Genomic DNA, 22,632 nt, shown 5'->3' with positions numbered 1-22,632 from the left:
TGCAGTTTAACTAGTTCTCATTCAGTTTACTTGAGTGAACGTATAATGTGTTTTATATCAATTAATCCTAAATGTGGAACAGACAGACTGTAAACCAACCTGGTGTAATTATGTGCCAGACCCATACCCAGATAAAAATAAGTTGAATGACGTTAATGGATCTCAACCTAGTCTGGGCAATATTTAATTAGACACAACTGTGGTCTTATGGTGTAAAACATGTGATATTTATTGAACCATTTCACTGTAAGATTGGGATTCAGTCAAATTATTAAAGTGGGCATCAAGAGTAACAGGCACCGAACGCAGTGAATTAAAAGGAAAATACTGCCCCCTTATGGACATTTAATTCAAAGGTGTCCGAGACGAGGTGTGCAAATGTTTTTTACTGAGAGCAATATACTGAAACAAAGTTTTGCCTATGAGCATTTAGGCCAATTTAGCAGGGAGCATGAGGGTCAACAAAAATGGGTTCCCTAGTCCATAGACTGACACCTTTATTCATTCTCCTCATTTCAATTTAAAACTTACAAAACTGTACCAATAAGTGATAAAAATCTGTTGAACGTTCCAACTCTGATTGGATTATGTTTATTGGTATCACAAGCACATCCAGTAGCCTACTAATTTCATTACTGTCATCACATAAGGCTAGTGTCTTAATCTGTGGCTATCTCAACACACTGTGAAGTGACATGAGAACATACCATCAGTAAATTTCAGTGACAACTGTTTTCAAGCCCAAATATGAATATACTGAAGCCACACTGAAAAAAAAAAAGGTTGCTGGATTTGCATAAAAAAGTTATGAAAAGCGGTTGCATGCAATAAAAGTATGTTTAGGCTTTGAAACTTATTTCGATCGCCTCTACACACATTTTTCTCAGAACATGAACATCACTTTTTCATGTTGATGAAATTTGATCAAATCATGTTGAATATGCATATTTATCTTATGTTACCTTATCATGAAATGTATAAGTAAATATAATTTAATTTAATTGATCTAATTCTGTAAAATAATACAACAACAGTCTTTAGTTTTCCACAGTTCTGTATTGTCTTAAACAAAACACACAGAGCACAAGTTCAGTGACGATACTCTGGTCTCTGCCTGTGGACACAGGAATAACACATGATTACATTATGATGATCTACGCTTTGTTGTACATGTTTAAATACACTTAAAGCACTTATTACTCTCTAATACAATAATGGACCAGAACGGAGTCACATGAACATCAGAACTGTACAGCAGAAACAATACTCACCATGTGCTGCTTTTCTTCCTCTAAATGCAGTAAGAGGTAGGGCGTATAAAGTCTACTGGCCACATCACCCTATAGAAACATGATAACTGTTTCAATAGGAAGTACATGTTGGAAAATTATTTTAAAAAATCATTTTAGTTGGTTTACTTTGTTCTTCTGTGGTCTGTGTTTTGTTGGTTCTCAAACATCTTCCTTTTTTATTTTAATAGTCAACCTCACTTTCAGAATGGTGCAAAAAATATATAATATAACATTCATGAACTTACCCAGTAGTGCTCTGGATATCACTCTTTGTTTGTAGATGACTCTGGAAGCAACACACTCAAATCTTAGTACAACTGTCATACTCTGAGATGGACAGTCAAAACCAATTTGTTTCATGGAAACAGTCCTTACATTAACAATTTTACATTAACTCTAATTTCAAATAAAACACCACAAACATATTTAACAATGACAACATTTTAGTCCTGAGAAGCACATAAAATCTTTGAAAAGTCTTACCTCCAGATCAGCTCTGATAATCCTCCTGATCCACACTGCATGTCCTCTGTTCCTGTAACTGTCCTGTGTCCTGCTACATTTGAATTTTCCCTCCAAATGTTTTGGGGAGGAGAATTCCAGAGGCAGGAGCCTCACCAGAAATTGTAACAAAGTCATGTTTCCTCAACCTAATTAAAACATGCAGGTCTCACATTGTCCACAATCCAGTGACCTTTGTAAGATTTAAACATGCTGGACAGAGAAACATAAAAAAAAAAAAAAAAAAGTCATGTTATTGTTGTCAAATTTGTTTTTGCAATTTGAGCAACCTCTCTAGGACCATTTTTTCAGTGCACAGAACCTAAAACATAATTTTATTTGGACTGTGTAGTGTACTCAGATGTGTCAATATAATTATAATTATAATAATAATAAAATAAATTATAATAAGGAGAGGGAACTGTTCCCTTATATTAAATTCAAAAGCATTCAGACTGTGTATATATATGGACATAATACAAATGTCGATGGCTCCAAAAATAGCCCAAAGATGTTCTCTCTTGACTTTTGCATCCTCTTTTACTTGTGCTTGAAAAGGGTTTGTTGTTTTTAAGTCAAGAGCATTACATGTAGATATTCTACTCTGCTACTGCTTGTTCGCTTGTTCATGTAGACCAGATTTTCTAATTTCTAAACTAGCACTCACCCGGGTTGGGAGAGTTAATATGAATAAAATTGTGGAAAAAAAGTGTAAGATTTTGCATTCTAGCCTCAATCATAATCTGAGATACTTCTGTTACTACTTTTTTTTTTTTTTTTTTTTTTTGTCATTAAGGTAATTTGCAAACATGGATTTCTGCATTTTGGCAAAAAAAAAATTACAATTTATTCTTGTCTTTACGGTTGGCAGGGGTCAGCTTATTCAAGTGTTGTGATAGTCCTGTTTTAGTCCTGGTTTAGAACTGGTTTAGATCAAATTGGTCAAAAATAGGGACACCTGGGACATTTCTTGTATATAACTGGGACAAATCGCTAGTTTTGTATAAATCTGATGGGACAGGGGACACAGGACTCAAAACTGGGACTGTTCCGGGTAAATAGGGATGTCTGAACACCCTATATCATGTTAAAGACCTGATTTGCCTTTTCTACAAATAAAAAAGTAAAAAAGTAAATTGTTTTCAAGCCCAAATATGGATATACTGAAGCCACAGAACCTAAAAACATAATTATATTTGGACTGTGTAGTGTACTCAGATGTGTCAACATAACTATAATACAAAATATTTTAATAAGGAGAGGAAATTGTTCTCTTTTATTAAAATCAAAAGCATTCAGACTGTGTATATATATATGGACATAATGCAAATGCCGATGACTCCAAAAATAGCCCAAAGATGTTCTCTCTTGACTTTTGCATCCTCTTTTTACTTGTGCTTGAAAAGGGTTTGTTGTTTTTAATTCAAGAGGATTACATGTAGATATTCCACTCTGCTACTGCTTGTTCGCTTGTTCATGTAGACCAGATTTTCTAATTTCTAAACTAGGACTCACCCGGGTTGGGAGAGTTGATATGAATAAAATTGTGGGAAAAAAGTGTAAGATTTTGCATTCTCGTGTCAATCATAATCTGATGGACTTCTGTCACTGCATTTTTATTTTTATTTATTCATTTTTTTCATTATGGTCATTCGCAAACATGGATTGCTGTATTTTGGCTAAACAAATGAGAATGTATGCTCCTCTTTACTGCTGGCAGGGATCAGATTAGTTGTGATAGTCCTGTTTTAGTCCTGGTTTAGTCTTAGTTTGGTCCTGGTTTAGTCTTATTTTAGTCCTGTTTTAGACCTGGTTTAGATGAAATTGTTCAAAAATAGGGACACCTGGGACATTTCTTGTATAAAACTGGGACAAATCACTGGTTTTGTATAAATCTGCTGGGACGGGGGACACAGAGCTCAAAAGTGAGACTGTTCTGGGTAAATAGGGACATCTGGTCACCCTATCATGTACTAACTTCATTACACGAAGTAGAGTGCAGAGAAGAGTGTAGAATTAATATTATATAGTATTTTGTTCAATACCTGATTTGTTGGTAATTTGCATTTTCTACAATTAAAAAAGAAAAAAGTCAAAGTGCGCAGGCTTAGAGTGGTAAATCTCTAATTCTCTCTGCTCTTTACGATCTTTGGCATTTAGCCCCGCCTTTTATGCAAATGAGCTCTGATATCCGGAAATTAACAATCTCGTGATGTCAGGGAGTGTTAGCATAGCATAGGAATGTCAGGAGAGATTTTCAGTATTCCGACTCATAAAATAACCAAAGAACAACGTAAAAGTCAGAGTTATCTTTCGTGTTCGTCGGTCATAATGGACTTACCTTTGTTGGGACGTGTTATTTGACCCATCTCTTCTCGGACAGGAGCGGGATGAGGGATCCATAACGGGGATGCTGCAGCCGCTGTGCTAACCCGCAGTCCCAGCTCAGATTTCCCGGCCACACACGCAGAAGCATAGGGGCAAATAACTTCAACTACTCCGTGTAACACAGAGGCGATGGCACTGTTTGTGTTGGAGCAGAAATCAGATTTCCTGGACTACACCGGTGGAGGTAATCTGACTGAAGTTTTAACACAGAGGAGCAGCGACCTGTCAGATGTACGAGTCAGTCCAGAGGGTCGCCACATTCACGTTGTCCTGCGCAAACCTACCGCGGGGCTTGTGACTTTTGACAAATATGAAAGACCCCAGCTTGCCTTATCCCAGAAGAACCAGGATTTATGCTTAACCCGGACTGTACCCATTGTGGACGTATTGTACTTGACGCAAAACAACACAGGCACCGCAGTTGTCGCAGTGATTTATGAGAATGGAAAAGCGGAGTTTTGGAGATTTCAGGAGGCAAAACAGGGGTGGCATTTACTGCAAACGTCAGATTTGTGTAACAGCCCGCGGGCTAAAGTGGTGTCGGTGTGTTCATGCGCTAACTCGATTATTTGGTGCGAGGAGAGGCCCCCATCTGAGAGCTCTCCTGTCCTGAGCTCCTCCAGGAATAAACTAAGGTACTGTGTTTGTAGGCGGGACTTTGAGGTGGAGGAGGGCGGGGTACTTTTGAGAGGAGTCAAGATTGCACTGCATAATAATCCTAAATTCACTGTTATTAGTTCAGGGGAATATGTTTATCTTCTGCCTAACTTAAAAACCAAGCCACTGGTCATCATCAACAAAGTCATCCTCTGCTGGTCTCCTCGCCGGGACACTTTCAGGTTAAGCACCACTTGTAAAACGACCCCAATCAAAGAAGACACTTTATCAACCAAAGAATCTGACTTTAAAAGATTGCTTACAGACTGTTTAGGTTTCCTATCAATACTGGATTCTCCTGAGATCCGTTGCTACTCATCTTCAGGTTGTGGAGGATTGATACTTCTGCTAAGCTCAGGGTGGGCATGTTTTCTGCAAAAAGATGGTATACTCCGTCAAGTTTATAAACTGGACAATAACTTGCAAGCATTTGATTCCCACATCAGCCTCTGTATGTACCAGGATGTTCTAGCTTTACTAACAGATCAATCACTTCATCTTATAGACATAAATTGTGGTACTGAACGTGTGAAAATAAAAGTAAAAAATGCAGGGTTGCTATTTAGAAATCAGAATGAGAAATGTACGCCACAGTTTGTCTCAGAGGATGGAATCTTTTTAGTGACAGAAACAAAGGAGGTAAATTCAAAGTTAAAGTCTTGCGGATCAAATAAAGTGGAGAACATTCAACCTGGAGCGCTCCTAATTGAGGCCGTATTTGAAGAGGCATGTAAATATTATCAGCAGAGGAGTCTAAGCAGCACTAGGCTCACAGTGGACGCACTGAAAAAAGGAGGCAGGTTCCAGGCTCCTATCTCCTTAGCCACTATCCTCAGAACCTACCTCAGCACAGGATGGAGACACATGGGGGGGCAAAATGGCATCCAAAATGGGGATGACGCTGTAGCGGGACAGGATAAATTGATGAGTTCTCTCGAGACGGAGTTGAAAGCTCTGGTTGCTCTGGAAGAGGTCAAAGGTTGCCTGGTGAAGGGAAATGTCAAAGAGGTGGAGGCGCTGTGTGAGAATCTGGTGGAGAAAGAGGTGTCCAGACTTCTGTCGTCTACTGAGATCGATAAAGATTCTCTGCTTTACCTCAATACTATTTTTAAACTCTTCCCTTGTGAGGCTTGGAGGGCAGTTCAGGTCACGCTTCAGTTTCACTACAATGGCGAGGGTTTGTCCAGCAGCTCGCCTCATGAAATCTGGAAAACTGTGTTAAGTCCAGCTCCTAGCTCCCCAGTTAGTCAGCACTGCACCAATGGGGAGTACAAGAATAACCTGAATACTAACCATATCACAAATTTGAAATTGAAAGCACTAGATGTGCCTGCTGTCATGCCCGTGTTCGAACTGCTGTGCCACTCAGTGTATCGATTTGAACCTGGCTGGCTGCCTTCATTCCTAGAGTTGTCCCAGCAGCAGCAGGGGTCAGCCGGCCTGGCTCTGAGCCTGGCATCTTCATCATGGGGGTTTCCTAGCGGGAGGGGAGCCGAAAGCAGTGATAAAAATGTGCCATTGTACAAACGGGCCTTGTCTGTGGTCGCAAGTCTAAGCTCAGATCACGAGCAGAACCAGGACTTGGAAGTAGAGTTGTTACTGGTGAGTGGGCGCCCTAATGCCATTCTTCAAGCACTGAGGATTCTAATGGGCAGACAGCAGTGGGACAGGGTTACCCAAGTAGCCAAGAAATTCTGCAAACAAAGTCCACTTCTAAACAAGGAAATCTTCACTACATTACTCTGTGAAGTGGCACAACACAGAGAACTGGATCCTTATCTGGAGCTACTGTGGTCACTTTGCCCTGAAGACATCACTGTTACTAACATACTCAACATGGTTCTAAAAAATCTGCCCTCTCCAAAAGCAAATTCATCCTCTTCTTTCCCCCTGTCCACTATAGCCGCCTCTTCCCCGGCCCCATTTGCAGACTCCCAGAGCAGTCAGCTGACCATCGGGCTGCTCAAACCTCTGCTCCGAAAAGTTCTCGAGAGAGAAACAAAACGTAATCAAGGCTATGTGGACATCCTCCAGTCACCATCGTACCCCCCTCCTACACCCCCCCGGCTGCCCGTGGAGCGCCCTAGGATGGGTACAGACGAAAGCACAGAGTCAGAGCAGAGCATCACCTCTGCTGGGCTCTCAGAAGCACAGGAGCAGCCAGCCTCTCTCTCCAGCGTGCACAAAGCTCAGATCATCAATTTAACTGCCAATCTGACTTAATTAGTCACACCAGTATCTGTCAAACCGTCTTCTATAGGCAGAAGCACAATATGAGAGACTTTATAATGCTGTGTAATTGTTTTATTTAATTTGAAAATGGTCCATTGAAGAATGACTACTAATGCAGTATGACTACTGATCTTAGCAGTGTAAATAATACCTAAGTATATTTTAAACTTGTATTTGCCATGTTATTTAAGCCTTAATGCCTGCATGAGCTGTATATAACAAACTAGTGAATTAATGAGTATTACAAATACATAATGTATAGTGTTAGTGTTATAGTGCCTCAGTGACTACCAAAACAAGCCAACATCCCAATAATGGGAATTTAATTTAAAACTGTTAAATGTACAGTGTTTAAGTTAGTCAGTGCCTAATTGCTGTTGCCTATCACCTATTCTTGCCATTGGTTAGTGTCTAGCTAGATACAGTACACATACTAACAAGCTATGTATGCAATACTATGTAGAAAATACATATTCTGCAGTGTTGTGACACAGCTGGTTCTTGGTTCTTATTTTGAAGTTGACATATCACAAACGCTCAAGCAGTAACTAAGCAGCTAATGCATCTTAACCTAATCTATCTTGAATAGCTTTGCTTGTGTGCTTCCTTTGCCCTGACTGTCTCCAGACCCTGTCCCTTCACAGTGTAGTGGGACATTCCAGACCAATGCCCAGGAAAAGTGACTCACAGTTTCACTTCAAATTAAATTTCAGAGCTAATTGTGTTAAGGCTGTAGAGGGCGAAGTGCGTAATACCAGAACAGGCCTCCTACATCAGGTCCTGAATTATGATATAACTCTTTGACAATATGCTTAAATAGTTTTAACATAACAGTAGCATTCAACCCATCAGTATTGTCTGTACCACTGTAGCGTTTTATGTTCTTAAGTTCTTCTTAGAATTATTATATTATTATATCATTTGTTTTTCTCTGTTATTTTAATTGCTGCTTTGCTGAAGCTGTTGAATCAATTGAAATATTTTTTGAAGTATTACTTTATAAAGACTTTTGGATGTAAGTGGTGGTTTAAAATAAACTATGGATTTGCTGAAAGTGTTTTAGGACAATCTGAATATACCATTGCCTACCAGTGCCTTTCTTCATTAACAGCGTAGTGCTGCATTACTTCCTAACAGCAGTATCCAACATTTAGAAAAAAAAAAAAAAAATCAACACTTTTTACTTTTACTTTTTCTTCATTTGTTTTTGTTATGTTAGTGTAAGTTGTACTGGATGACACTGCATATTTTAGAGTTTGGTCAAACAAGTCATGGTTCCCCAATAGAGGACTGTAAAAAATGTTGCAGACTTGATTGCTTTTCATTTCAAGGGTTCCCCATGTGCATCATCAAATTGTGTATCTGTTGTAATGGTGAATGCTGTAATTAAACAACAATACTGCGCTCTGATGTCTCTGCTTGTTTTTCAGCATCTTGTCTTCTGCCAAGTACTTCTGTACTTCTGGTTTGTTCAGACTGTCAGCATAATCCATATGTAACCACAGTCCCTCTACAAAAAGGCTAATTACATTATTAAACATTTATGGGGGAAAATCAAATGCACTAAGTTAGCACTGACTGTAGCATAGCAAAGACACAGGGCTGTTCAGGACAGCAAGTGTGCCAGTCTTGCATTACCATGTGAAATCTGCATGTTGGCTGCTACAAAACTGAAGAGAGAACTCAAGAGAGAATTCTACAACCAGTAACCTTGTTTTTAATCTTAATGACAAAATTTCTCCAAATTACATTGTCTGAGTCTTATAATTTTTACATTTCTAGATAAGAATTAAAAGGTGTAGCAGTGTGATGGTCTGGATTCAAGAGAGGCTATTTCAGATTCCAATCCAGTCACAGTTTAAGGCAGTAAATGCGCAAAGGGATGGTTCATTAGCTTATCACTGACACTAACACCACACTTAAATACAAATTAAAACAACAGCAATTTTTATAAAGAAAACAGGACAAGTAAAGCGCTAAAAGAATAAAACATGACACATCATTTAATGCAATACAAAAATCATATTTTAACTATAATTACAAACCAGTACAAAAATAATGTTGGTCACACAAAACATCAGACAAAACTTTAATCATTACAAAAATATTCCTTAAATTATTGCATAGTGTGCTCATTTGTAATAGTGCAAACAATTTAACATGTATTACCAAAAAACACAATATGTACAGTACTTACAGTCAAATACATTGAACAATGTAAGTGGTATGACAGACTGGTACCAATTACCTCCCAGGTTTGGCCAGTTTGAATTTTTTTCCAGATACAATCAGGACTTCACAGTCTGTGTACAGTACCAAATACAGCTAAAGGCTGCATCAGGAATTGAAATTAAGAACCAAAAATTGAAATTAAGAACACTAAAATTAAGAACCAAATATATACATATGCATTGTAAAAAATGTTGTGGATGACAATTATAAAATAAAATAAAAGTTACACTGTTTATTACAAATCCAAATGAAAAAAATAAAATAAAATCTTAGCAGTATGTTGTCATGTTGATACCCTGCGAGCTCTGTGTGACAAATTTGGAGCTGCCACTTCAACTGTATTTCATGTGGGCCCTGGGGATGTAGTTCATGTTTATGTGCTCACTGTTAAGACAGAACATATGCAGTTAACAGCATGTAAAACAAAAATACATATTTGAATGAACATAGGAACAAAGCAGTTATCTGTAATACATGCTACTCACTCAAACACATCAGTGTACTTCATTTTTCTGTAGTATTTGGCCAGTTTAATGGTTAAGATGATACTTGGGATGAGGAAGATCATGCACCATCCCAGGCTGAACCAGAAGGCATTCTAAAAACACAAAAACATAACTCGGTGGTTTACACTTGTATGTAACTTTTCTGGTGCTGGATCTGCCATCTGCTTGTCTCTGTAGCGATGAAGAGTGGTTTTGTGTCTCAAAAATACCTTTAAAATGTGTATTCTTACAGTGAGCAGTGTCAGATTTGACCAGTAACATGTGGTTACCCACCTGTCTCCAAGTTTAATGCCAGACTGTGGAACATTCCAGGTAACACAATAACATTTCAATGGAGACAAGCAGGTGGTGGTGGTGACCTGAAAAGTTACGTAGTGCAGCTATAAGTTTTGCATAATATCTCACCAGAGACTCCACCATGTTGGAGCAGACAATTATCTCAGCAGAGTCCACAGCTCCTGCCACTGGCCCACAGCGACCCATCTCCTGAGTGATCTGAAAACATAAATCTAATTATGAATATCAATAATACATTAGACAAAGCACTATGTTATTGAAAACTGTAAATATTACCGTATTTTTGGCAAAGTCAGCAAAGGCCATGAAGTATTCCAACTGACAGTCCAAAAAGTGACCACTTTCCTGGAATCAACAGAGTCAAACAGCAGGAGTCAGTTCTAAGCATTTGTGAACTACATCCTGTTGAGAATTCATGATAGAGACTGGAACACGAGGCTAATTCCATGAATGGAATTATGAGTATAGCCTAATCCACTGATGTGACCTGAAAATAAGTGTGTTTCAAGTAGGATAAGGAGTAACAGGGAACAAACATGTGTTCAAATGGTGGTTTTCAAATGGAATATCTAGAATGTGATTATGTCATAGTCTCAAATGGGAGCATGAAACTATACATTCTACTTTCCTATAACAAATCCTAATGGTAAATTTACAAATGTTGAACCTAACTATTTCTAATATTAGTGACTCACCCATATAATTCACTATATTTCAACAAAAAATGCATTTTAATAATATTCATTTTAGCTGCAGCACACATTTATTAAATATTACTGGCCTATAGAATATTATGATGTAACCTAAAACTCAGCCAGAGATATAAGTGGTAAATTAGCAACAATGTTATTACTACCTAGAAAGAATGAAAGTAGTGATTTTCAGATTTTAGTAGTAGTGGTAGTAGTAACAGCTGTAGTTACAGCAATGTGCTGGTACTTCTAAAAGTAGTAATAATGTTAATATTTTTCCTTTTAATCCTAAACAGATTGGAAAATTGTTGAATGTATACAAACATGGGTCACTTTATGACTTGCAGTATGAATTTTAGTACACTTTGGTGTAGTATAAAACACTGTACACACTTGTACAAGTATAAGACTACAGAATCTGTATTTGATACTGTATTCCAACTCAACTATTCCATGTATCTATGTAATTTTATTACTGGTTAAAGTAATTTTATGATTTTAACTAGTAATTTGAACACATCTCAAGCTAGTGTACAACATTGCATACATACAATTGTACTAGTAAAAGAGTACAGAATTGAAGAAATAAAATAGCAATATTTGCACTCGTAATTCCTACTTTTTATTCCTACTCATGTTGGATAATTGTTCATTGTATGTATCTAAGCACATGTACAATTTTATAACTTGCAGTAGTAATTTGAACACAATTTGACCTAGTGTAAAACATTGTATATTGTTAAAAATCCCTTAATATATCCACAAAGCTGCGATGCTAGTCTCTGTGCTGACCCTTTAGGCTAAATGACTGTGGGCATTACAGAGCCACATGCACGGCCTCTCTCCCTCATGTCCAGCTCATGTGACCTGCTGCGCCTGTACTCACGGTCTTCACGATCTGAGTTGCATTTTTGTTGAAGAAGTCTTGTGCTACTCCCACGCTCCTTAGTACCTCCCCCACCGTGGCCTGCAACAGATACCAACATTTAACCACAGAGAGAGATAAAGAACTACTGTAAGGATTATTATAACAATTCAAGTTTAAAGTACTCACATTGATTCCTGCCACTGTAGTTTTCAGCTCATTGATATTTGAGAGTATGGTTGTCTAAAGGCAGAAATTAAGCTTTAAAATTCAGAAAATAATGAAGCAAATATATAAATACAAATTTTAACTGTTATAAATTAGTTTGGTTGAAAAACTCACCAGTTGGGGAAATATAACAGTCTCGATATCAGCCTGGATATTTCTTAGACTCTGGGCTTCATCTTTAAGTTCCTCTTTGGTTTGACCAGTAGTCTAAAATAGAAAAAAATAAATAAATAACAAATATTAGATTTAAGTATCATGACATTTTGTGGTTAATACACTTAGTTAATGAATTCATAGCTCAATAATATACAAATTATCAAGTTGCGCTCAACTGAAACTGAGTTTATTTTAACTCTAAATTGTGTAGGTTATAGATGTTCACTCACTGTTTCTTGCCAATTGGTCAAGTTTGTCTGCTGTGGTGTTCAAGTTAATTTTGGACATGTTATTTATCTGTAAAAAGCAAAAGATGTGAATACAAAGTACATTTACCACAACTATAATCAGTTATTCTGCATCATTCTGCATGTGCCCTGTACCTGCTGAACTGGAGTTTCAAAATCAATGTTGTCTGCCTTTGAGGAAAAACTCTTTAGTTGGTCTTTCACTTCTTGAGTGAGGAAATTGACAGTGGGCAGGTTTATGTTGGTGTTCTCAAAGTTCTTCTTAATTTCATCTGTGTACTACAGATAAAAAAATTGTCACATGTAAAATAAAGAATACCACAGAGATATTGTTACTCTCAAAATCTTACTTTGGATACATTGAGCAGGTCATCAAGGTTTATCTTTTGACTCAGCTGAAATACAGTCCACACAGGCTTATTTTCTTCACAGTCTCTGTAATTACAATAAGAAAAATAATATGGTTAAATACAAAAAGGTTACTTCAATCAATATATTCATTACAGCTCAATCCTGGGAACATTGACTTACCGGTAAATACTAGAAATTGTTATGTTGGCCCCTAAGGTTGCACTCAGGTCAAATCCAGGAATTGCACCTGCAGTGTCAAGGACCTGAGGAGAGAAATCATAAGAGATGTCCTGATTAATAATGTGAAATATATTTTGCACATCTATAAATAAATATACATGTTTTCAATTTTGAAATTATACATATGAAAACCAAAATTAACACACAAAAAAAAATAAATCAACAACACAAGACTACACACATACACACACACCAAAACTAAGCTAACAAACATTAATGGTTGGTCAAGTCCAGTCCTGTCAAGATATTGAAATAAATTTTTTAGATTGATACCTGGAACAATTCTCCATTATTCCATGGTTTACACAACAACGTATAGGCGTTCCCACCAATCAGGAAGAGGATCAGCACTAAAATCATGAAGAGCCAGGAAATGATAAAGCTAAAACCAGCGCCGCTGCAGCAAAAATGAGAGCAAACAATAAAAAATAAGATCATAAACATGTATTATATGATTTTATTATAACTGTAAAAGAATAACTCACATCATGAAGAAGGTCCCTCCACAGTCGGACACACAAGAGCGCTTTGTTGGCTCCACTTTGGACTTTAGACCCAGAGGACCCAGAGACAGACCCAAGAGGTTACACACCACCACCAGAAGAATCACACAGCACAGGGCAATACACACACACCACCTGAAGTAAGAGAATAGGGACTTAGCATTAAAACTGGATGACAGACTTGTTTGGCATCATATTATGAAAACTCAGAGCTAAACATTTTGTCAAGCAGGCTAATGTGTAGAAGTGGGAAAATAAGAAAGCCCAGGGTTATTTGTTAGTTTGACACAGTAGTGAAAGTTATCGTTTTTTGCAGATATAGAGGCAAAATTCCTGCAAAAGTTGAAATATCACATGGAAATTTTGCTAAAGTAGAAGTATTGAAATACCAATTAAAAATGAATATGGTAAGTGTATTCTTCTGATTTTAAAAATATTTATAAAGAATAGTGCTAATGTAGTGTGTCAAAAAATATTCAAATAGTAACAACGTTTGATAACTCGCAAACTGTAATGGTCACTTCTCCATTGAAAAGTCAATAAAAATTAGAATTAAGAAAAATATTCAATTGGAAAAATTGTTGAACACGACGATAACAGGTAATGTTTATGAGGTGTTTAGGGAACTACATTTTGTATTTCTGTTTTATGTCTGATGTGATATTGTAATGGCAGAGCTGCATCTGTTTTACCTGATATATTCTGCTTGCTTGATTTCAGGTGAGTACATGTCGATGTTTCCTTGAAGATGCTCCAGTTGAGTTAACACATCATTGAGACCGGGCAATGTGAGATCTGCGGACATGTTGGATATCTGGTATTTGATTTCCACCAGCTGTGCCTTGCTCTCTATAAGAACACAAATAATAAAAATATGACATATTTCATTTTAATTACATTTATGACTTTTAAAATATCTGTATTTGTGACTGACGTTTAACAACCTCCCTTGTCTCATTGGCAACACTCTCTGGGATGTTATTGAACTGCTCTTCAACCTGAAACACAAACAAACATACCCTGGATTAAAGGTGCACTATGTAACTTTTTGGTTGGTCTGCCACCTGCTTGTTTCTTTGGATATGTCGAAGCTGCGTGGAATGTTCCACAGTATGACATTAAAACATAACATTACATTACATTAATTAAATTACAAATAGTGTGATAGCTCAAAAATACCTAGAAAAACAGGTATTCTGACTGTGAGCGAGGTTGCCTCTCCACAGATTTGACCTGTAACTTGGTCTGGTTTGGTCTCCATGAAGATAGAAAAGTTAAATGAAATACTGTGAAACATTCCAGACAAAGCAGTAACATATCCAATGGCAAAAAGCATTTGATGGGCACTCCCCCAGAAAAGTGCACCTTTAAGTACACACTCAGTGTTCTGTGTTCTGTAAAGTCAATGTTTATTTTTCCAATTTCAACTTTTACCTCTCTGACTTTTGAACTGAGGTCAGCCTTTATAATTTCATTCATTGCTGTCTGCAGGTCATCGAGAGTGCGGGCCTGTGGAATAAAAAACAATCACACTTGTCACGCAATAATGTACCATAAGAGGGCGACAAAACGTTGCTATAGTGTCAGGGCCTCGCTCACATTAATGTCCATCCAGTTTTACTACCTGAATTTTAACTTTAATCTATTTCATTGTAATTGTTTTAACCCCCTAGGTATATTCTATCCACTATGGACTAATAAAGTTTTTCGGAAGTTAATAAATAGACTAACAAATGCACAAAATTGCAAATTACTAACTGGTAGCCTACTTAAGTTTACTTTTACTGCTAAGTGACCTTAGCTTTAACTTACATCAATGGAAGTGTCCACTGTGAGCTTGTTGAGTTCAGGCTTCACACTGTCACAGTTAGTACAGTCTGGTCGGGATAAGGTCTCATTTATTTGTTTTTTAAGAACAGTTATGTTTCCCTTGATCGTGCTTGTGTTGGACTCCAAATTGTTGAGAGATGTGTTGAGCCTGTTCAGAAGGGTGCTGGTATTTACAACCTCTGTTAATGCAAATAAAACACAAAGTTGTATATTCAAATGTTACATGAAGCCAAACAACTGATACTGATTAACAGAACTATCAAGACGAATCTACAATGTATACATTTACAAACATATAGCCAATTTTACAAATCTGTAGATAGGCACTCAGCATTTTTACTTGGGCCATATATTTTTAACTATTGTTTTTTGTTTTTTTTTCATGTCATTACTCTTCTGTGTAATGTCAATTCAAATTCTTCATAGGCATATGAGGTCACAAGAGACTTGTTTCAGCTGAAACCTAAATAGGGCGTGTAACTATGGAAATCAAGGCAGGCAAGAAGACAGATCACACCAATGGAATACGTCACAAGACTTAGACTTAAACAAACGACAAAGACTTATTTATCCTAGCAAACGAGCAACACCAGCCACAACCTTAATTGGCTAAGACAAAATACAAGTGAGGGAGTAAATTAAAGGTGCACTATGTAACTTTTATTTTGGAAGGTAATCTGCCTGCTCATCTGCATAGAGATGTTATTGCTTTGCCTGAAAAATGTATATATATATATAAACTCTATATAAAACTCTATAAAGCTATATAAAAAAATAGTTGCAATATTTTAAATGCACCTACATAGTGCACTTTTCAATAATCACTTGTAAATTCACAATAACAAACATCTAAGGAATGCTGTAATTTAGAGGTGGAGGAAAGCATCTGTGCTGACAGGCCTATGACATAACTGCTTTAATCTAGCCCTTCTCATGATTTTACATGTTGACTTTTGCAGGACTGAGCTTGTCTGTGCTTTACCTTGGTTCATCGTAACCAGAGACTGAAGAGCTGGAGTGAACGTTGATTTAAATTGTTTCTGAATTTCTCTTCCCAACTTGAGCCCGATAGCTGACACATGAACAGGTAAAATGTGGTTAATTTTCAAACCTAAGCAAATAGAACAATTTATAATTTATTTCCTTCTTACCATCTAAGTTATTTGTGACTTCTTGTATAGTGACGTAGCTCTCATTAACAACAAACTGGACTTGCTGGAGACAATAAATAAGAAATGGAAATAGACGACATGAACATGACCTTGAATGATTTATATAAATTGAGTATTTAGAACACAGCTATTTTCCCATTAACAAGTTTCACATCTTGAGATAAGTTTGTTTACACTGCGAATATTGTGTTGACTCAGCAGGATGACTCAAATTACAGGGCTGCTTACGCCAAATACCAAAGCAGAGAGGTGTTTTGTAGCTGGTAATCCTAAATACACTGATTACAAAGTTGCCTCTGTGTTAAGTCAAGTGTTCCTGACCTTCATGAAAATAACTAGAATTCTGACAAACATCTTTGAAACCTGTCCACTTACAAGATGTGCCAAAAACACACACACAATTCGTCTAGGTATATTTCTAGAAAATATTCTTTAGTAGTGGAAGTTTACACAAGTCCTCTGTAATAATTAACATAAGAAAATTTAATTTTATATCTCCATGATGATGTTATTGCTTTTCCCTGCAATGTTCTACAGAATCGCATAATCCTGTTAATCTTGAACTGATTAAATACTGTTTTTATAGCTCGAAAATACCTTGTCAATTGCTGCTTGTTTAATGCCATACTGTTGAACATTACAGGCAAAACCATAACCTCACCATGGAAACAAACAAAAAGTTACATAGTTCATCTTTAACGAAAACTAATCTAATCTGACACAGTGCTTTCAACTGTCTCCAACTCACCTGAGGCACTGCTGTGAGAAAGGTGTTGATGTTGCTGACAGCTGTATTTAGCTCCACCTTGCTGTTGTCCACATTCACTTTGAGCGCTTCGTTGCTTCTAAACATACAAATATTCCCGGCGCTGCAAACACAAATTAAAACATTGCACAAAGTGGGAGCCACAAATTTAAGCTGTAATCATGACGCCAACTCCCAAACACTCACAGTATGATGACAGTGGTGACGAATGTGGCCCAGTAGAGCGTTCTTCTGCAACAGTGAATGGAGGAGGTCTGTTTCTGCTGCATCTTTCCTCCGCAGTTACCACAGCAGCGACAGCAGGCCAAGAACAATCCAACTATGGGCATAAGCACGATGTACAAGACCCCAATGGCCACGCACACAAGGAACCCGATTTCATACACCAGCACCTACAACACATAGGGAAATAAATGGGCCAAGACGATTTATTATGCGTTATTTAGGTTAATTTAGACATGACAGAAAGCAGCATGAAATGGGGATGAAGATTTGGGAGACATTTAATAGAATGTCCGTTAAGATTGACAAAGTAGTCCACTGAAACACTTTTGTTATACTGTTATATGGCCTGTTTCATACACAATAAAGTGTAGTGATTAACCTATAAGCCATAACTTTATGACCACCTGTAACATAATGACCCCCTCATTTTCATTTCATTCCCACACACTTTTTTTGTTGACCTTGAAAAGGAATGAGAAGAAGAAAACTTAAATTTAAATCCCACCAACTGTCTGTTATTGTTACTTGCTCTGGGCCTCATTAATAAAGTAGCTTAAATATAAAATATTGTAAGTCAACAAATCAGGAACACCAAACTCCATCACTATTTTGTATTGTTTGTAATATTAATCTTGCTAAGAGTATAAAATATCTCCTTAAATAATAGGCACCATGATGAAGACATATTCTGACTTTTTCATATCATGTTTGGTCATAATAATAATTGTCATCTAGTTTCACTTCACTGTCAAACATCACAGGCTAAGTAAATGAGACCTGTAAAAGACACCTGTGCCTGTAGTGAAAGGAACACCTTTTTCTATAAATGAGCAAATTGAATTACTTACTTCCTTAACAAACTCCTGATTAGTCACTGTATTGCTGGGATCTTGCACAATTTCAAGAACTAGATCTGAAATGAAAATTGATACAACATGAGTGAAAGCCGTAAATCTGAGCTTTATATCACACACAAAGCCTAACCATGATCCCAACAAGCATTTCCATTTTTCCCATTGTAAAAGCTGAAATCCAAAACCACACATGTAACTAGAAGACAGAGCAGGTTTTAGGAAGTATAGCATATTTTTGCACAAAAAAGGACACAATACAATGCCTGTTCTCAGCCTAGACCTGAAACTCTATGATTGGACGTTGTTGACAAAAGAGGTGGAGGCTATAAGGACAGAAACGGTGGTCAGGTGCTCTACGTAAGCCACTGCCATTAAGGTCCTAAAGACTCATGCAAATATTTGGTCAATTTATGTACCTGCGGTAATGACCAAGGCCCCTTATATCGTGTTACAAGGTCACATTATATTGTCCAATGATTTGCGTATTCAATTGTTCTTGTGTGCTCATAATGATAGTTTATTTGATTTTACTGGTTTTATTGTTTTAAGATGACTAAATCTGAGTGCTTATTTTATTATTCTGTTATTACTGTTGTTACTATGCATTTGTTTATAAAGGTTTTTTTTCCATTACCATTTTTCAATTCAAGTGGAGCATATTTTGATAGAAGCTTTTTTGTATTTGAAATGACTTTTCCCATACTTGTATTATATTGTATAGGTAGATTGTGAGTGATAGTAATTTGAGTGCCTTGGTCTTTTTATCTCTTATGCAATCATATTTAGTCTTGGTAAAATAGCCACCTTGCTCTGAGAATGAATGATTAAGGGCATTCAAGTCTTTATATTTGGACTCATATAAGGAGTAAGTGGTCAGTAAATTATTAAAAACACAAAGGATCCTCTATTAAAAAAAAGCTGGCTTAGGACATAAAATGTTAAATATTTACTAGGTTAAGACACTGAAGTATTCTCATTGAAGTACACATTAGGTGACCAATACAGCCATTACTCACTAGGTTGTATTTGCTCTTAACAAATGTCAAATACGTAACCTTTATCACCATATTAAAAGTCTTTTCCCGGAACATTATGCTATAGTATTTTAGTGTTTTACAGGCAGCTGCAGTCATACAGATAGGAAACAATACACTGGTAAAGGACAGTGACTAATACTGTACATTGATATAAAAGACAGTAAGTGCAGCAAGGTCACCCTGGTTTGAATATGAAGACTAACCATAGGCCATTAAGAACCATTCAAATTAATTTGATAAAAATGTAAACTGTGGTTTTTCAAGCCTCCAATTTTTACATATCATTGACAGGTTTTCATATATCATCTGATCTGGTAAAACGGTAGGTGCAATATGTAACTTTTTCAGGTGGAACAATTGCAATGGATATGCTTATCTGCTTTGTTTTAAATGTTGCACAGTATGGTGTTAAACCATATCTATCTCCATTGGGATAAGTAAACCATGCCAACAAGCCAAGTTGCAGGTCAGATTTGTGGAGACTAGACCTGAGTCATAGTAACAATGCTTGTACTTCAAGGCAATAAAAACAGGTTTACTAGAATAATCTTAAAACATATATGTTTAATGGTATATTGTGGAACATTTAAAAAAATAACATCGTTATGGAGACAAGCAGGTAGTGGACCCTCTCCCAGAAAAGTTTCAAAAGAAAGCTTAAGTTGTTCTAAGTTGATTACAGTATGACTTCGAAACAAGGAAAAAGTTTAAATCATAAGATATAAAAAATAAAAAAAAATAAAAAGTAGTGATGCTAACCTTTAGGAAATGGTCTGGGCTGAACTGTGTTGAGAAAAGACTGGACAAATGAAGCCATGAAGTCTCCCACTGGGCTCACAGACTCCTCATACACTGGCTGCTCCAGACTGTGTGGGGCAGCTCCTCCAGGACAGGAGCTCTGAGAGGAGACCACCTGGGACAGACCTGAGCCCACCAACAACACCATCACCACCACTACCTCCACAGCTTTCCCCCTCCCCAGACACCTCCTCATGTTCTCAGATGTCCCCATGACGTTCGGCACAACACTTCAGTGTAAGTCAGCTCATTGTAAAAGCTTTCGTTGTTTCTACAAACAGAAAAAAATATAACAGAACACAATGACGCACAGTGCTATGACCATATTAAGCAGAAAATATGAGAGATTCATTGAAAGGACTGAGTCATGTTGAGAGGAGGGGGCAGACAGAATAACACATAGAATAACTGGGAACTATTTTACAGAACTACTGGGGCAAAGTTCTGTTTTTAACAGTTTTGCTTTGTTGTGGATAAGGCTATAAGGAGGAAAAGGTGTACATAGGGCATGCATAATTCAAATATACTAGAAAGTTAGCTTGTAAATCAGGGATAAATGTTTTTTGTAGGCCATGGTCACAGCATATTTCATATTGGTAAAACATGTATTTACGTATATTTACATGTTGCACTATTTTCGGATCTATAATATAATGTTGTTATGTGATAAAAAACATACCTGGGGGTGTTTTTTTTTGGGGGTGTTTTTTTTCCCCCACACACATATTTAACACACAAATCCTGCATATTTAGGCTGTGTTTCATCTCTCAAAGCTCAAAATGCTGTGTTCCACTTTGTGATGTCATGTGCTAATAGGTTTAGCTCCACAGTGTTTTTAAACTTCATACACCTTCACTAGAATCAGTTGGATGATTTCAACCCTGTAATTATAGTCTCTACTTAACAAAGGGTAAAAGGTAGCTGTTAACTTGACAACTACCAATACATGACAGCATATTGATTTTTGGAGTGGTAGACAGACTAATACTATAGGGTAATTCATGTGTGGATGAAAGTTTGGTGAGTGACGACTAACTAACATGTCACAACAACAGTCAATTTTGCGTAATATAGGATTTTCGAAGTCCTGTTTGGTTGAGAGGGTGGAGTTAAGCAACAGCCACCTATCTATTAAAACACATTTTAAAAGAGATAAGTAAGCATAATCTGGTAATCCCTAATATTTTAATGACACAAATAAAAATAATTATACAGTATGCGGTAGTAGTAAAAAACATCCCTTGAAGTTTTAAGAAGACTTGTTGGGCATAACTAGCATCTAAGCTCTGTTAGTAGTGTCAACACAGCACAACAGCAAAATCTGAGCCCTGACTATTTAAGATCAGTGTGATAAAACTGGACAACATAAATATAGTTATGTATATTAAATTAAGTTTGTACATGCTAACATATCCAAAAACATACAAACCCCACTTAGTTTACACAACAGATTCATATTTACTCCATGTTCACAGCAGCCTACTATTTATAGACTATGGTAAATTATACAGAAGAGAAAGAAATGAAGGGGACTCACCTTAAGTGACTGGGTGGCAGGATAAGTACACGCAAAGTGGAGCTTACACTTCTGTAGACACCTGCTATTTGTGCCTCTGCTGTGAAGTTGACTGAGACTCGACTGTGAAGAAGAGCGGCTCTGTGGGAGAAAGAGAGAGCGAGAATCGGAGGGAGGAGTAATGGGAGGGTCCTAAACATGCCGGGAGGGGAGTCCGAACTGGGAAGTGACACGAACAGTTCGTGAATATAATAACAACGTAAAAGCAGTGATGGGAAAATACTTTAGAAAATGTCTTTAGTTACAGAATACTGAACACCTTCATTAAAAAATATTTTGTTACGTGTTCCGAGACATTGGTCTATCAGAGTAGCTGCTGTATTCTGAAGACCTATTTAGACTTAAAATTACACAAACGTTTATGGATCCACAAGGGAAATTACTTGGACACAGTAGCTCATACATCAATCTATTAAAATAACAAAGAATAAAAACTATATAAATGGCAGTAAATAATTATAAATAAGTAGCAAAACACTTATATACAGAATAGCTTACTTTCATGCAGAGTTGAGTATAAGTTATAGTGTACAGACGCAACATAGGCTTTATGTTAGGTTGACCGTTTGTTAAGCATTTTCTATCACTTATTGAACAAGAAAAAGCTACACATGCATTTCATTGACTTTCAGAAAAGTAACTGTATTCTGAATACCACCAAACCAAATGAAAAGTAGGCCTAATTGTATTGGAATACAGGTACTCAAAATTCGTATTCTGAATACATGTCGATTATACAGTTATTTCCCAATACTATACCTAAGTATAATAGGATATTATACTTTCTGGAATAGATACAAGAAAGGGACGTGTTTTCCTACTTTTTTCTACTGTTTCTTTTCTACAAAATGATTATGTTATTATAGAAAGGACCTGCTGGTACAGCACTATAATAACACTGGTTTAAGACTTACTTCATTAGTTTACTAAAAATGATAGGCCTACTAAATATTGTAGCTTACTTCTATTATTCTTATGATCTATT

At 36.8% G+C, this 22,632-nt stretch overlaps 2 protein-coding genes across 2 annotated transcripts; one reads left to right on the top strand and one right to left on the bottom strand.

The window, feature by feature from the left end:
* Nucleotides 1-3,982: 3,982 nt before the first annotated feature.
* Nucleotides 3,983-8,475, top strand: LOC110157002 (HPS6 biogenesis of lysosomal organelles complex 2 subunit 3). Its single transcript, XM_020921240.2, has one exon. It carries the CDS (start codon nt 4,311-4,313, stop codon nt 7,059-7,061), a length of 2,751 nt encoding a protein of 916 aa, XP_020776899.2. The 5' UTR covers nt 3,983-4,310; the 3' UTR covers nt 7,062-8,475.
* Nucleotides 8,476-9,055: 580 nt separating this feature from the next.
* Nucleotides 9,056-21,751, bottom strand: prom2 (prominin 2). The gene is given in 24 exon segments (XM_055163098.1): nt 9,056-9,686; nt 9,788-9,900; nt 10,214-10,303; nt 10,382-10,450; nt 11,684-11,764; nt 11,852-11,905; nt 12,005-12,102; nt 12,280-12,343; nt 12,430-12,573; nt 12,645-12,729; nt 12,826-12,908; nt 13,159-13,282; nt 13,371-13,523; nt 14,081-14,237; nt 14,323-14,386; nt 14,823-14,897; nt 15,201-15,397; nt 16,201-16,290; nt 16,370-16,433; nt 17,139-17,259; nt 17,343-17,548; nt 18,230-18,294; nt 20,032-20,341; nt 21,609-21,751. Coding segments are annotated over 23 exon segments (2,502 nt in total). The 5' UTR covers nt 20,285-20,341; nt 21,609-21,751; the 3' UTR covers nt 9,056-9,634.
* Between the last annotated feature and the right edge of the window lie 881 nt (nt 21,752-22,632).

Source organism: Boleophthalmus pectinirostris, unplaced genomic scaffold (assembly GCF_026225935.1).
Source record: "Boleophthalmus pectinirostris isolate CB_2022bp ecotype Guang Dong unplaced genomic scaffold, ASM2622593v1 HiC_scaffold_5, whole genome shotgun sequence".
Lineage (NCBI taxonomy): Eukaryota > Metazoa > Chordata > Actinopteri > Gobiiformes > Gobiidae > Boleophthalmus > Boleophthalmus pectinirostris.
This window is presented reverse-complemented; position numbering and strand designations above follow the sequence as displayed.